Below are 14,280 nucleotides of genomic sequence, written 5' to 3' on the forward strand. Positions count from 1 at the left end.
CTGGCCTCTCTCCTTATTTAAACATCAGTGATGCAGCAGCTTTGTGTATCTCTCTCTGCCCCTCTCCCCCCCTGCACTACAGGATGTTTTAATGAGGCCAGACTGTGTTCCTAGCTTTAATTCTCCAGGGTGGGTGAAGCCAGGTCCTCAGTGCCAAGGGTTTCCAGCAAGATTTTTCATCCAGCGCCATGGGACTAGAGCCCCTTGGGTGTCACAAAGCAGAACGCAAGCTACTGCAGCAGTGTTTGTGTCCTTTCCATCTGGCGTGTCATACAGTATTCTGTCCCCGTCCCCCGCAAGCGTCCTTTGCCAAGCCCTCGGGAGAGCTTTGAATGCTCCCAGTGTTTGCAGAGTTAAATTCAAGCTGCTCGGGGGTTGGGGGGGGGGAGGGGAGATCTGATCAAATATTGTACAGCTATGTGGGTTTTTGCAGTTGTTATTGGGGGGCTGAAAAGTGGCCCACGACCCACACTCTCAAAGGCAAAAGACTGCACAGAAGATGCAGCGGTCACCAGACATCTGGGTGCTCAAGCCCGCTTAGGTACCATTTTCTTCCTCCTTCCCTTGCTGTTCCTGCTCTACCTGCATCTCTCTCCGGCAGCATTTTGTAAGTTGGTGGCTGGAGGGGGTCTAACAGCAATGCCGGCTGTCTCCACCTCTGGAGAGGAGGAGATCCAGAGCACCCATGCAGCGGACAGACAGTCTTGTAGTTCGTTCCAGCCCCTCTGTCGTGGTAGCCGCTTAACCTTGTTTCCTGAACCACCGGGCTCTTTTATTTCCTTCATGGTTCTGCTGCTGTTTTCTGTCTGTTTATATGGGCATCTCGGCAGAGGATTGAACTGGGTTCCAAAGCTGTGTGTGGGGATTTTGGAGGATCTTCCTTATTATTAATCCCAGGGGTCGCCGTGTTCATCTGGATCCACAGGAGCGGCAGAGTCCTGTGGCACCTTATAGAATAATAGACATATTGGCGCAGAAGCTTTCGAGGGTATTCACAGGACTCTTTGCCGCTTTTACTTATTATTTGTATCCTAACAGCACCTGCAAGATCAGGGCCCCGTGGTGCTAGGGGCTGTACAAATATGTAGTGGGAGATTGTCCTTGCCCCCAAAGAGACAGGGCAGACAAAGGGTGGGAGGAGAATCCGGGGGAAACGATTTGGCTGAGGTCGTACAGCAGGCCAGTGTCCTAGCAAGGGATGGAACTCGGGTTTCCTGGCTCCCAATGGAGAGGGGGCACTGGATTGGATCGTGCTGTGGTTTTTGGAGGTACAGGCTGTCTGGTAGGTGACCTCTGGTTACATGCTTGCCGCAGTGCATGTCAATTTTTCTGTAGTGTTTCCCCAGTTCAGAAGACTGTAGCTCCTGTCTGCTGACTGTGATTCCTTACAGGAATTCTCCAGCAGGTCCTATCCAGTGGATCCCCTTCCCCCACTCCCCATGGTGTGGGTCCCTCTCAGGGAAGGGGCCATATATGCTGCAGGGCTGAAACATGACTGACATACTCAGAGGAAAGGCTCCCTGATATATGGCCTTCACTAATCCCATTCTAACAACCTGTAGGGTCATTAATCTTTTTCTATGAGTCTCTGTTGTAGCGAGCTCTATCTTTGCCCTCCTTGTCAATTACCATCACACACCATTTGTCTTGAGGCATTAATGCAGAACAAGCAGCTAACATAAAAAGCGTGATTCGCACCAGTGTAGAAGGGAAGGATCGACTCCATAGAAATCAATTCAGTCCCAGTGGTTTCAGGTCAGAATTTGCCCCTGAGTGTCTCTCTCCCCTGTCCCCCCCGCCCCTTCCCCCCACCTTCATTCCATTTGTCATTGCTTTGTTCTACCGTTATCTGGGGTGGTGCGTTTAAATGATATTAGACCACAACTTGCATTGAGATCTGTTTCATCTTGACATTGTAGTCTCATCTCCATTGTCTGTCTTGACCTTGTCATAATGAGATCACTGTGGCAATGCTCGGGCTGTGTTTAAGAGAATTAGGAATGAATAGTGCCATGAAGAACACACTTGCTCCCCATGGGCTATTTCTCGCAGTCAGACGTTGGGACCATTTCTAAGCATTTCTTTAAAATTGTGTTTTAACAAGAGCCAAGGGCAGACAGTGCCTTGCACTTTTGTGGCGCTTTTGTTCAGTGCTCTGCAAACACTATCCATTGTGCGGCTCCACTCCCCAGTGAAACATCTCCTCCTCTTCTATCCCATTTTACGGGAGACAAGACACTGAAGTCCCTGATTCTGCAATGGGCTCGGTGTCCGCAAATCCATGTCCTGGTTACAGAAACTCCGGATGTCAGGGGGGTTCTGCCTGGGCACCAGGCTTTGCTCTTTCAGAGCTCCTGGCAGAAATGGGGACTACGAGATTTGCCCAAGATTATGCAGTGAGTCAGTGTTAGAATTGGGAATAACAATCCATGTGTGTGTTGTTGTGATGTGCTTCAATCACAAGGTCATCTGGTAGGCAGCAACGAGGGCAAAGAACTAGGAGGCAAGAGCACTGGTTCCGTTCCCAGTTCTGCCACCATCCTGCTGTGTGACCATGGGCACATCGCTTCCTCTCTGTGTTGTTTTTTTTTTTTCCCCTCCCACTCTTTGTCTGTTTTGTTTATTTAGGCTATAAACCCTTTGTGGACAGGGACTCATTCGCTGGTATCTAGTGCAATGGCTTCCGCTCTCACCTGGGGCCTTTAGGTGCAGAATAAAAAGAACAAATACACTGATTTGATACATACACAGAGAGAGCAAAATCCGTGAAGAATTTATCTCAGAAATCATATCAAGGTGCATACAGATTTGGCTTTATTTGATTTCCACTCTACATGCGGTTTCTCATCCCAAAATCTGATCAGGATAATGGAATATGTTTCCAGCAATGTTTTCCTTGCAAGATCCATTTTCTCATTTTAAGATAAAATCATTCCCATCTGCATATGTGACATCACTTCATAATCGCACCCATTTGCAGAATGTATCTCATCACGGGCAGAGCACTATAATTATTCATGCAAAATGCAAGGGGGAGATATGCTCGAGGAGCTAAAGTTCCTATTTACACAAATATTGAATTACTAGGAGGCAACAGGGTGGCTGTTTCCTATCACTAGTTGCAAATCTGATAAAAACCTTGTAAATTACATGCTGAAACATACAATGCAGAATTGACCCACCCAGTGATCAGCTGTCTTGTGTTACCCTCTCCATTTATTTCCTGTTTCTGGTGCCTTTTAAAAAATGTCTAGTTAGCACTTTTATCCCCAGTTGAAGCTCAACTTTTAAAGCTAAGATGGGACAGATAACTAAGAGTCAGGACTCATGGGTTCTATTCCCAGTTCTGCAGTGGCCTTGGGCAAATTGCTTAATTTCTCTAAGCCTCAGTTTATCCTTCTGTAAAATTGAGACATAGGAGGGTCAGGAGATGTAATACACCAAAGCATGTTTGCTAAATGCTTTGAGATCTGTGGATATATAAGACACTATAATAGCACCAAGTGTTGTTATAAAAGAGTTTTACAGCCAGCCGGTAGGAACAAACACACTGGGCAGACACAAGGACCATTTAGTATAGTATCCTGTTTCTGACAGGGGCTAGTGCCAGGTGCTACAGAGGAAGGCGCAGGAAACCCCACAGTAGACAGATGTGGAATAATCTGTCCCCACGTTAGGGTGCATCCTGATTTCTAGTAGTTGGAGCTTGGTTTAAGTCCTGAAGCATGCATACAACCCCGGAACGTTAGAAACGAGAGCAATACGCTTTGGATGAGTCAGTTAGTTGCAGTGGCAAATGTGTGTGTGTCTCTGTATTTGCTTTGGGACTGTCTGGTGTAGATATACTCGGAGTTTACTCGGAGGATCAAAAATTGCCAAAGGAGTGACTGGGAGTCCTGTAATCTGACTCAAAGGCACCATTTCCCTGCAACTGCAGATGGGAAATAAACCTGAGCAAGATGCTTTCCCAGCAGGACCTCACCCAAAAGAAAACCCTGCAATGGCTTTGGAACTACCAGGCAGGGCTATGTCAAAGCAAGTGTTATGGCAGGTGTGTGTTTTAGATAAACAATTTTGTGCCAATTAGCTGAACCCTTTATACCCATGGCAAGTTGCCCATGTGGCTTTTGATGCTGCAAAGCATGCAGCTGCTGCTCTAGTTGTCTTTACCAGAATTTGTATTGCTTCCCTGGGATGTCTGGCCTGTTGTTTCTGGTGGTGGTGTTTTTAAAGGGACATCTTAGCTGCATATTTATATGATGCCCTCTCTCTCTGAGCTGAGAGACCACTCTGATGAACTGGTTATTACTGATATCCTTGGTGATTCTTCCTTGCTGTGGAATTAATGCAAAGTGGTCATAATTGATAGACGGGAGACAGACTTAGTAGTTTGTTCATCAGGAACATGAGCTAGCAGCTACTGCTTCAGGGACATGTTTTAAGGGTTTGGAAACTTTTTTTTAATGACTGCTAAGAATGCTGCAAAGCAACCCCCAAAGGATCCGTAAAGGAAATTGGTAACCAATGAAATGTCACACACAGCTGTGTTGGAAACCTTGTGTACTTGACTATTTGAGATTGGGTTCAATAATGTAGGGCTCACTGTATCTTAAACACTGGGGCCAAACTTTTCAAACCTGGTTCCTACAGTTAGGCTCCTAAACCCACTTAAATAAGTGGCCCGATTCCTTTTTTCAAAAGCGGTGATGGCCCACTGCTCCCATGGACTTCCGTTGGATATGTGGGTGTGCAGCATTTCTGAAAAACAGGCTGTTTGTACTTAGGTACCTCAATATTGATATAGGAGCCTAACCTTAGACAACTGGTATGACACTTTTGGCCTTAGGGCCTCATCTAAAAGGTGCTGAGGATGTGGGGGCTCAGCACTCCTGAAAATCAGGACCTTGCTCTTTGTGTCTTTAAATCCTTATTTATCCTGATGGCTATTAATCTTCAAGCAGCATCATGGCTAATTAAACATTGCATTGGTTAATGGTAGGGGGGATGACTCGCGTAATAGAAGGGAAAGAACCGGCATGTGTTGCTTGTTTACTCTTTTGACTCACCCTAAAATTTCTGCTTTCTGCACTCTGGTAATGAAGCATATTTTAGGCTGGACTGGAAAAATATTTGATGATTGCTTGCACTGTTTCATTTTCTCTGGCATTCTGTTGCTGGGGTTTAGTTTACAAATGTTCCCTGCTCTGAATCTCTGACCACGGTGAGCTGTCCTTGGTGCTGAATTCTAATGCGCTTGCGATTTCTGCCCAGGAGGAATCATACCATAGAATCAGAGGACTGGAAGGGACCTTGAGAGGTGATCTAGTCCAATTCTCTGCACTCATGGTAGGACTAAGTTTTATCCAGACCATCCCTGACAGGTGTTTGTCCAACCTGCTCTTAAAAATCCCCAATGATGGAGATTCCACAACCTCCCTAGGCAATTTATTCCAGTTCTTAACCACCCTGACAGTTAGGAAGTTTTTCCTAATGTCCAACCTAAACCTCCCTTGCTCCCATTTAAGCCCATTGCTTCTTGTCCTATCCTCAGAAGTTAAAGAGAACAATCTCTCTCCCTCCTCCTTGTAACAACCTTTTATGTACTTGAAAACTGTTCTCATGTCCCCTCTGTCTTCTCTTCTCCAGACTAAACAAACCCAATTTTTTTCAATCTGCCCTCATAGGTCATGTTTTCTAGACCTTTAATCATTTGTGTTGCTCTTCTCTGGACTTTCTCCAATTTGTCCACATCTTTGCTGAAACCTGGCGCCCTGAACTGGTCACAACACTCCAGCTGAGGCCTAATCAGCGCGGAGTAGAGCGGAAGAATCACTTCTCGTGTCTTGCTTACAGCACTCCTGCTATTACATCCTAGAAGCAGTGCTGGTAGGGGGAATGGGGATGACCTGATGGCTTGCTCTGTTGTTGTTGCGTCTGCAGTCTTGAAATTCCAGTGGCAAAATTAAAAAGGATTAGTGCAAACTTCTGCAGCAGGCTTCTGCGCCGAGGGAGTCGAGAACTCTGAAGCCTCTGGGACAAGTAACTCCCTTCCCACCGTTCCCTGAGAACACTGGCATTGGCCGTGCTGTTTTTATTTACGATTTGTATTGGGGTAGGCCTGCTGTCGTGGGCCAGGACCTCATTGTGTTAGGTGTTGTGCAAACACAGCAAAAAAGCACAGGCCCTGTCCCACAGAATTTGCAATCCATTGTCTTCATAATCTTGTATTCTCTCCTGAGCGTTGGGTTTCTGTTAAGTCAGGGAGCAGGGTGCCTAATGGAAGAGGTGCCCAGAATTTACATGCTCATATCCCATCTTTAATCGCTTTTAAAACTATATTTTCAGTAGTGTGGAATGGATCCCTCCTTCCACGTGCTCACTCTCCCCTGAGGAATACTTACTAACTTGCTTTACCCAGCTCTGCTATGCGATTACACAGCATAGCTCTTCTGAAAACACAGTAAGTGATCAGGGCTGGTTTGTCAGTCTCACTGGGCCATATTTGGCCCTGATTCCCATGGGGTTGCAATGGGATTCAGGTCAGAGGAGAATTTTTCCCAGCGTGTCTAGATTTATTCTCTCCGTTTTTCACAGCTCTGCTTGGCTAATGCCCACTGGGACTTGCAGTGTAAAGAGGGGTCAGTTTACAATGAGCCCTCAGCTGCGCACCTGGTTCTGCCACTGATTCATTACCTGACCTTGGGTGAGTCCCTGAACCTCTCTGGGCCAAACTTTCCTTCGAAAGAGCTCTGTTTCCAGTTAGGCACCTGAATTGGTGGCCAAATTCTCCCAAGAGCCCCATGCATCGGGTGCTGGACAGCTCTGGCCAACTCTTTAGGGGCCTACACGGGGGAGGAGCAGTTCTGAAAATCTGTCTCCAGTTGTGGGTGCTGAGCCCTTGGCAGTCTGGCCCTGAGCTACATTGGGGGATCTGCCCCTCTGTTCCCCCCATCAAATGGCACGATGTTCCTTTCCTCCCCGGGGTGCTGTTAGACTCAATGAATTCTCTGTAAAGCACTTAAAGACTGGCTCTGAAGTATTATGGTGGGAGTTCTGTTCCAAGCCAGTAACGCAAGATATTGCCCCCTCCATCTCTAGCCTTGTGGAGGAAGACTTCTTCCTTCAGTCTATCAGCCGTTTCATTCGCCCCAGACCTTCCACCTCTCGGCTACACCCCCAAGTGCCAGCCTGGAGCCTGGTCTACCAGAGCCACTGCAGCTCTCTAAATACTCAGTTTGCAAGAGCTTTTTCCATTGCCTCCATCACTTGCCTCGTGTCCCGGCCAGCGAGCGCTGTGGGGCCTCTTGGCGTTGTGTGAACGAGGCTGGCTGCCGGCCACCCTGAGCGTTGGCGCCAAGTGGCTGGGCACGCCCGGAAAGTGAGCCAGAGGCACGCGGGCGGAGGCCAGGACAGAAAGTTTTGCTTCGGTGGGTCCCCTGGAATCCTGAGCATTTTGCTGCAAACTCGCCGGGCAGAGCTACCCTCGAGAGTCTTCGGGGTGTTTTTGGATCTAGCGTGTAGAATTTGGGGCAAGGGGGCGAGATGGCTTGTGCAGTTGTTAATGGATCTGGGGGCCTTTCACCTCCATCAGTCTCCCCCTACTCCAGCGTTCCCTGAATTCTAAGTCCCCCCTGGGACTTCGAAGAGGAAGGAGGGTGGTCTTGCTGTTAAGGTGCGACATAGGAATTTGGGAGCCCTGGGTTCGCTTCCCGCTCTCTGCCTCAGGTGTCTGTTGGTAGAATGGGGATAATACCTGAGTCGCAGGACTACCTTCGCTCCTACAGGTGAGGCACTGGGATGCTGTGATGTCTGGGTAGCTGGAATCCCAACCTCGTACTCGCCCCCTGAGGGGGTCCTGGTGGAGCTCTCTTGCCACCCGTCGCTACCTCTTTGACTGGCCAGAGGGGGACCCTGAGACCCAGAGAGATGAGGTGACTTGCTCAAGGTCATACAGGAAGGCTGAGGCAGAGCTGGTAATAGAACCCAGGTGCCCCAGTACAAAGCCACTAGACCATACTGCCTCTTTCTCCTCTCTGCTGTGTCTACTCCCTCTGCAGCCTCTGGGGATAATTGAAGGGTACCTTGGAGACGCACCCCTCACTGTGCTCTGACGTCATAACTGTGCAGCGGTGACCTCACTAACTCTTGCCTTGGTAACGTCTCAGGTGCAGGCTGTCGCTGGAGGCCGGCCAGGGGGCTGGCTGCAAAAGGACTTTTGCTTTTCCCTTTGAAAGATGCAGGTTCACCTCTATTCACGTGCCAGCCTTTATCGGGGCGGGGGGAGGAGGAGAGCCAGCCCCCCTCCCCCAAATGTACACTAGCTCCTCAGCCAGCAGTGACCATGTATCCGTCTGCTCCCCCTCTCTGGGTTTTCAGTGGCTTGCGCCTGCCTTTGCTTGGGTCCTGCGGCTTTGAGACCTTTTGTGCGGCGAGGTGCCCCCAGGAACTGCACGAATAAATTGCCATCGTTCGCTGCCGTGATGCCATCCCTGCCGTCTCCTGTGCAGAAAACGAGGGTCGTCGGCGCCGCAGCACCATGCCCGGCGGCAAAAAATGCATCCCGGCCCCGTGTCATTATCTTATCGAGCCAGGTGTCTGGTGCACGGGGGACGAGAGGCTGGGAATTAGCCGACACGGCCAATTGCTCAGAGACCCCCTGAGGTCAGACAGAGGGCCGGCCCACTGGCTGCGTTCCTTGATTTGGAGAGAGAAGGGTGTGCAAGGGTTTTTCTTTAGCATCGGCCTGTTAAACCCGCAGCGGTCTCTCTGTGCCCCCAGCCCCGCTGCACAGACACATGATTGCTCCGCTGCCAGGGGTTGGTGCGTTCCCTGAGCGAGTGAGCACCATGTTAACGAGGAGACGGGAGCAGCATGCTGATGTTAGGATGGGGCTGTGGGTCTCTGCTTCAACCTTGCAGGCACCTGGGAAAGGTCGTTCCTGGCCTGAAGGTGCGGGGAAGGGCTGGGGGAGTTGGGGACGGGTAGAAAACACACTGGGGAGGCGAGAGTAGACCCTCCTCCCGCCTCCCTCCTTCTGACGGAGGTTGCAGGAAGCATTGGCTTAAGCTGCAGTTGTACGTGATTCAAACCAGCGTATGCCCAGCCTCTCTCTGGAGGCAAAAGCACCTGAATAAATTGCCATGCAACACGCCAGCCCATGCCGCTGTCAGCATTGTGTGCACGAGGGGCCACGCAGTCCCTGAGAGAGCGAGCGAGGCTCCCTTCCTCTGCCCACCACTTCCCCGCTTCCATGTGGAGCTGTGGGGAGGCTCTGGGGAGATGGGGTTTCTGGAGTCAGTTCTGGAGAGTTTCCACCTCTCGGCCCTGAATGGCCCCGGGTCAGAGGGCCCCGATCTGGCAGGAAGCTGTTTGTTCTCGGAAGGGAAGCGCTCTCAAGGGGTTAGAGCAGGAGACTGGGAGTCAGGACTCCTGGGTTCTATTCCCAGCTCCAGCACTGCCTTCCCGGCATGGCCAGGAAGGACGAAGGAGCCGTGTGGAGCTCAGGAAGTTGAGTGGCCAGTAGACCCCAGGTTGCTGAATTGGGGTCCATGCCCCTTGTCCCTATAGTGCCTCCCCCAGCCTGGTTGGTTGCCCCAAGCAATGGGGGTTTGCAGATCCCTCAGGATCTCGCTCCATCTGCTCCGTCTCCCTTCCATCCCCTTAGCCCCCGTTTTATGGTCCAGCCCCATGCTGATCCAGCACCCTGAATGTGCACAGACCTAGCGTTAGAAATCCACACTCTGCGGGGCAGACACCCCCACCACGAGTGACCTCATCCAGCCCTTGGACTGCATGTGTTTGCAGTCAGGCCCTACACAAGACAAGCACAGAGCCACATGAAGAGGAGGGTGGAGGAAGGGAGGAGAAGCGGGGGCAGGTTCCAGAGAGCTCGGTTTGGGGCAGGAGGGACGGGACACCTGGGGAAGCTTTTCCCAGCAGCCCAACAGCAGGTACGAGACAGGGAGCGGGGGCAAGGGAGAGGAGAGGGAAGTGGGATGAGGGCTTGTCTGGTGTCAAGGCACCACATGGCATGGTGCCCACTGTGCCTAAATGCTGCCATCAGACCACCCCTCTGGGGCAGAGCTGGCAAATCAACCCTTTACGTGGTGACGCCCCACCCTGTGCTGCTCGGAGCCCCAACCGGAAGTCTATTTCTGCAGGGCTCAGGAGCTCCCTTCACATGGGAGATGCCTCCTCCCCTGGCAAGGGAGAGCTCCAGCTGCTTCTGCCCCTGCACGGCCTCTCACGCCCACTTCCCAGGAGGGTCCCGCCTGCAGGAGGCTGTTGTGAGGATGGGCAGGGGCGGGGGAGCACAGTAAACCAAGAGGGAACCCAGAGGGCTTGTTGGTGATGTCTCCTTCTGCTCTGCCTCTCCAGGTTCTACTGGGACTTCACGATGCTTCTCTTCATGGTGGGCAACCTCATCATCATCCCGGTGGGCATCACCTTCTTCAAGGAGGAGACCACGGCCCCCTGGATCGTCTTCAATGTGGTCTCCGACACGTTCTTCCTCATGGACCTGGTGCTGAACTTCCGCACGGGGATAGTAATCGAGGACAACACGGATATCATCCTGGACCCGGAGAGGATTAAGAAGAAGTACCTGAAGACCTGGTTCGTGGTGGATTTTGTCTCCTCCATCCCTGTGGATTATATTTTCCTCATCGTGGAGAAGGGCATCGATTCGGAGGTGTACAAAACGGCCCGGGCCCTCCGCATCGTCCGCTTCACCAAGATCCTCAGCCTGCTGCGTCTGCTACGCCTCTCCCGGCTTATCCGCTACATCCACCAGTGGGAAGAGGTAAGGGGTCTCTCTCGACCCGATGGCCTTTCGGCACCTGCCTGCCTCTGAGGCTGGCTGGGTTGCATTCCCTTCCTCCATCAGCGCACAGGCAGCTTCTTCTGGCGCTCTCGCCCGAGTCCAAAGGGCTGAGATGGATGAGTTCAGGCCCCTCAGCTCGAGGAGGTGGCTAAGCAGGGGCGAGTTATGGCTATGTAGCCAAAGGTGCTGGTTGCTTAGAACGCCAGCCGAAGAGCCCTATGCCATCAGCCCCTCTTCAAAGCCGGTCCTTGCTGCCAAACGTGCAGTGGTTTTTGTTGATTTGGGCCCCTGCCTGCTGGGAATGGACTGAAAGTTGGCAAACTCATTTCACACAGGCCACCAAATTGCTGTCAGATGGTGATGACTGGCTGCCACTAATACAACTGTCCTGGCCTGGATTTTCTTGTCATCATAGTAATAATGGGATTGAGTCTAACTTATTGTCTCGCTGGCTCAAAGTGCTTTACAACCCTAAGCTAAGTCTCCTGGTATCCCTGGCGGTATCCCACATAGCTGGGGAAACTGAGGCACATGCACCAAATGACTTGCTCGAGGTCATCCAGGGAAGACGTTGTCAGAGCTGGGAATAGAACCCAGGAATCCTGACTTCCGGTCTCCTGCTCTAACCGCTAGAGCGCACTCCTGCCTTCATTCAGTTTGTGGCCCGCCTGGATTATTGTTAAGCCCCTCCCACCCCGCCCATGTACTACCCCTGCATCTCCTCCTGCTCCCTGCACCCCACCCCCCAGAGATGGCATGGTTGGGGACACCAGTCTGTGAAGGGTGCCAGCCTGAATAGCCAGCTCCTCCCCAGCTTGAGAGGCTGGTGACAGTGATGGTGGTGGGGGGAGTAGTTAGGGTGTGTATCATCACCCCCCGTTTCCCGCCCCGGGCTGAGCGTTGCCCAGCTGACAAGCCTGCAGGCACCCACCCCTGTGGTTCCGTATCCGTGTCTGGTGTGGGAGGGAGTTGGGCTGTGGTTACCTGAGGCGTACATTGCAACCGCCTGTGTGTGTGTTTGGGGGTGGTGTCTTTTGAGGCTCCCTTTGAATTGGGCAGGCCCGTCCTTCCAATGGAGGTCAGCCCTGGGAGAGGATCGCATCCCGCAGCCTGGGTCATGGATCAGAACTCCGTTGCGCTAGGCGCTGTACAAACAGAACCAGTCCCTGCCCCAGAGAACTGACAGTCTAATACACAGGTGTCTGCAGCACGTGTGTGGATTCCGTGTGCTGTCCAGTGCGCGCATGGGGAGACGCGAGTACCTCCGGGACCGTGTATCTGATAAGTGTGCGCTGTGCATTTGTGTGCCTAGAGATGTGAATGGACATCCGTGTGTGGCTGGGCGTGTCTCCGTGTGTCTAGGCGCAGGTGTTTGTGTGTGCACATTCACACCCTCGTGCACAGAGACAGCGTGGACTAGTGAACCGGAGCACCACTGCCACTGACTCGACTTTGAGCAAATCCCGTCCCGCTCCCTGCCTCAGTTTCCCCTTCTGTAAAACAGGCTGTCTCACAAAGACAGTTGGGAGGATTCATTGCTGTTTTTTCTTGCCTCCATAGCACTTAAGTGCCTGCAAAGTGCTGTGTAAGTGCTAAGGAACATGCTACAGGGCGAGTGACTGTAAATGCGGGTGTTGGGGGCAGGTGAGGGTTTGGCATGTAGCTGTGTGGCTAGGGGTGTAGAGGTAAAAAAAAGAAGCGGGTAAACTACAGTAAACCCCGTAGTCCCCATCTGAGAAGTAGGAAAACTCCCTTACCCTCATCTACGCTGCCGAGGTGGTGGTGGGGGTGTTATGTACACCTGGGGCTGTGCGGGTGAGCTGGGATGTGCCTCTGCCATGCATGTGCAGTGTGTGTGTGTGTGTGTGGCCAGTTGCCGGTGTATGTGCTGGTTGTCTCAGTGTGGGGTGTCTGTGACGGTTGTTGGTGTGTGTATCTGTTGCCGGTGTGTGTACTTTGTGATTGTGTGTACCGATTGCCTTTGTGTGTGGTGTGTTTACTGTTTGCTGGTGTGCATAGCGGTTGTGTGTGTGTGTCAGAGTGTATATCAGTTGCCTTTGTGTGGTGTGTGTACTGGTTGCTGGTCTGCGTAGCAGTAGCCTCTCTCTCTGTGTGTGGTGGGGTGCATATCAGTTGCCTTTGTATGGTGTGTGTACTGTTGCCGGTGTGCGGGGCAGTAGCTTCGGGAGGCGTGTGTGTGTGTACTGGTTGCCGGTGTGTGCAGCAGTAGCCTTTGTGTGTGTGTGTGTAGCGGTAGCCTCTCTCTGTGTGTGGCGGGTTGTGTACCAGTTGCCGGCGTGTGTGGTGTGTACTGTTGCCGGTGTGTGTAGCGGTAGCCACTCTCTGTGTGTGGCGGGTTGTGTACCAGTTGCTGGCGTGTGTGGTGTGTACTGTTGCCGGGGTGTGTAGCGGTAGCCGCTCTCTGTGTGTGGCGGGTTGTGTACCAGTTGCCGGCATGTGTGGTGTGTACTGTTGCCGGTGTGTGTAGCAGTAGTCTCTCTCTGTGTGTGGCGGGTTGTGTACCAGTTGCCGGCGTGTGTGGTGTGTACTGTTGCCAGTGTGTGTAGCGGTAGTCTCTCTCTGTGTGTGGCGGGTTGTGTACCAGTTGCCGGCGTGTGTGGTGTGTACTGTTGCCGGTGTGTGTAGTGGTAGCCGCTCTCTGTGTGTGGCGGGTTGTGTACCAGTTGCCGGCGTGTGTGGTGTGTACTGTTGCCGGTGTGTGTAGTGGTAGCCGCTCTCTGTGTGTGGCGGGTTGTGTACCAGTTGCCGGCGTGTGTGGTGTGTACTGTTGCCGGTGTGTGTAGCGGTAGCCGCTCTCTGTGTGTGGCGGGTTGTGTACCAGTTGCCGGCGTGTGTGGTGTGTACTGTTGCCGGTGTGTGTAGCGGTAGCCGCTCTCTGTGTGTGGTGGGTTGTGTACCAGTTGCCGGCGCGTGTCGCTTTGAGTTTCCTGACCGCTCTGCTGCGTGGGTGTTGCAGGGGCTGGCGGCTGCGGTGGGAGTGCCGTCTGTGTGACGGGGAGCGGGGCCCGTCGCCCGCCGCTCCCTGAGCTGGCACGGGACCGAGGTGGGCCGTGAACTACCTGCCGCTCCCTGGCGTCTCTCGCCCTTTGCGGCTCTCTCTGGGGAGCCAGCGGGTGAGGGAACGCGGGGTGCGAAGGCAGCGCCGGCGCCCCTCTCCTCGCAGGGAACGGCTCTGAGCGGCAGCAGGGATGGGATTGACTAATGGCTCTGCCGCCCAGCCAGCGCTGAGAGGATCTGCAGTGCGGAGGCTGGGCACGGTGACATCAGCTCGGGAGAGAGGAGCCCGACCCCCCCCCCCCCCTCCCCCCGGCTCTTCCCGGCCGCTCCTCTCCGCTGCAGTCCAGCCTGGCGAGGTCGGGGGCTCTGGGCTGGAGTTTCGCAGCTGGCAGCTCCAGGGCCCGAGGCCGTGTCTAGCACAGAGAAGCCGACCGGGCTGA

The 14,280-nt window shown here is 52.8% G+C and overlaps 1 protein-coding gene across 1 annotated transcript in view; it reads left to right on the forward strand.

Annotated features, from left to right (window-relative positions):
- The window catches only part of HCN2 (hyperpolarization activated cyclic nucleotide gated potassium and sodium channel 2), a 51,310-nt gene that overhangs the window by 12,301 nt on the left and 24,729 nt on the right, over positions 1–14,280 (forward strand). Inside the window, exon 4 of the mRNA XM_077842156.1 lies at positions 10,378–10,801. Coding sequence (XP_077698282.1) covers positions 10,378–10,801 — 424 coding nt within the window. The remainder of the gene's footprint in view (positions 1–10,377; positions 10,802–14,280) is intronic.

Source organism: Eretmochelys imbricata, chromosome 25 (assembly GCF_965152235.1).
Source record: "Eretmochelys imbricata isolate rEreImb1 chromosome 25, rEreImb1.hap1, whole genome shotgun sequence".
NCBI lineage: Eukaryota > Metazoa > Chordata > Testudines > Cheloniidae > Eretmochelys > Eretmochelys imbricata.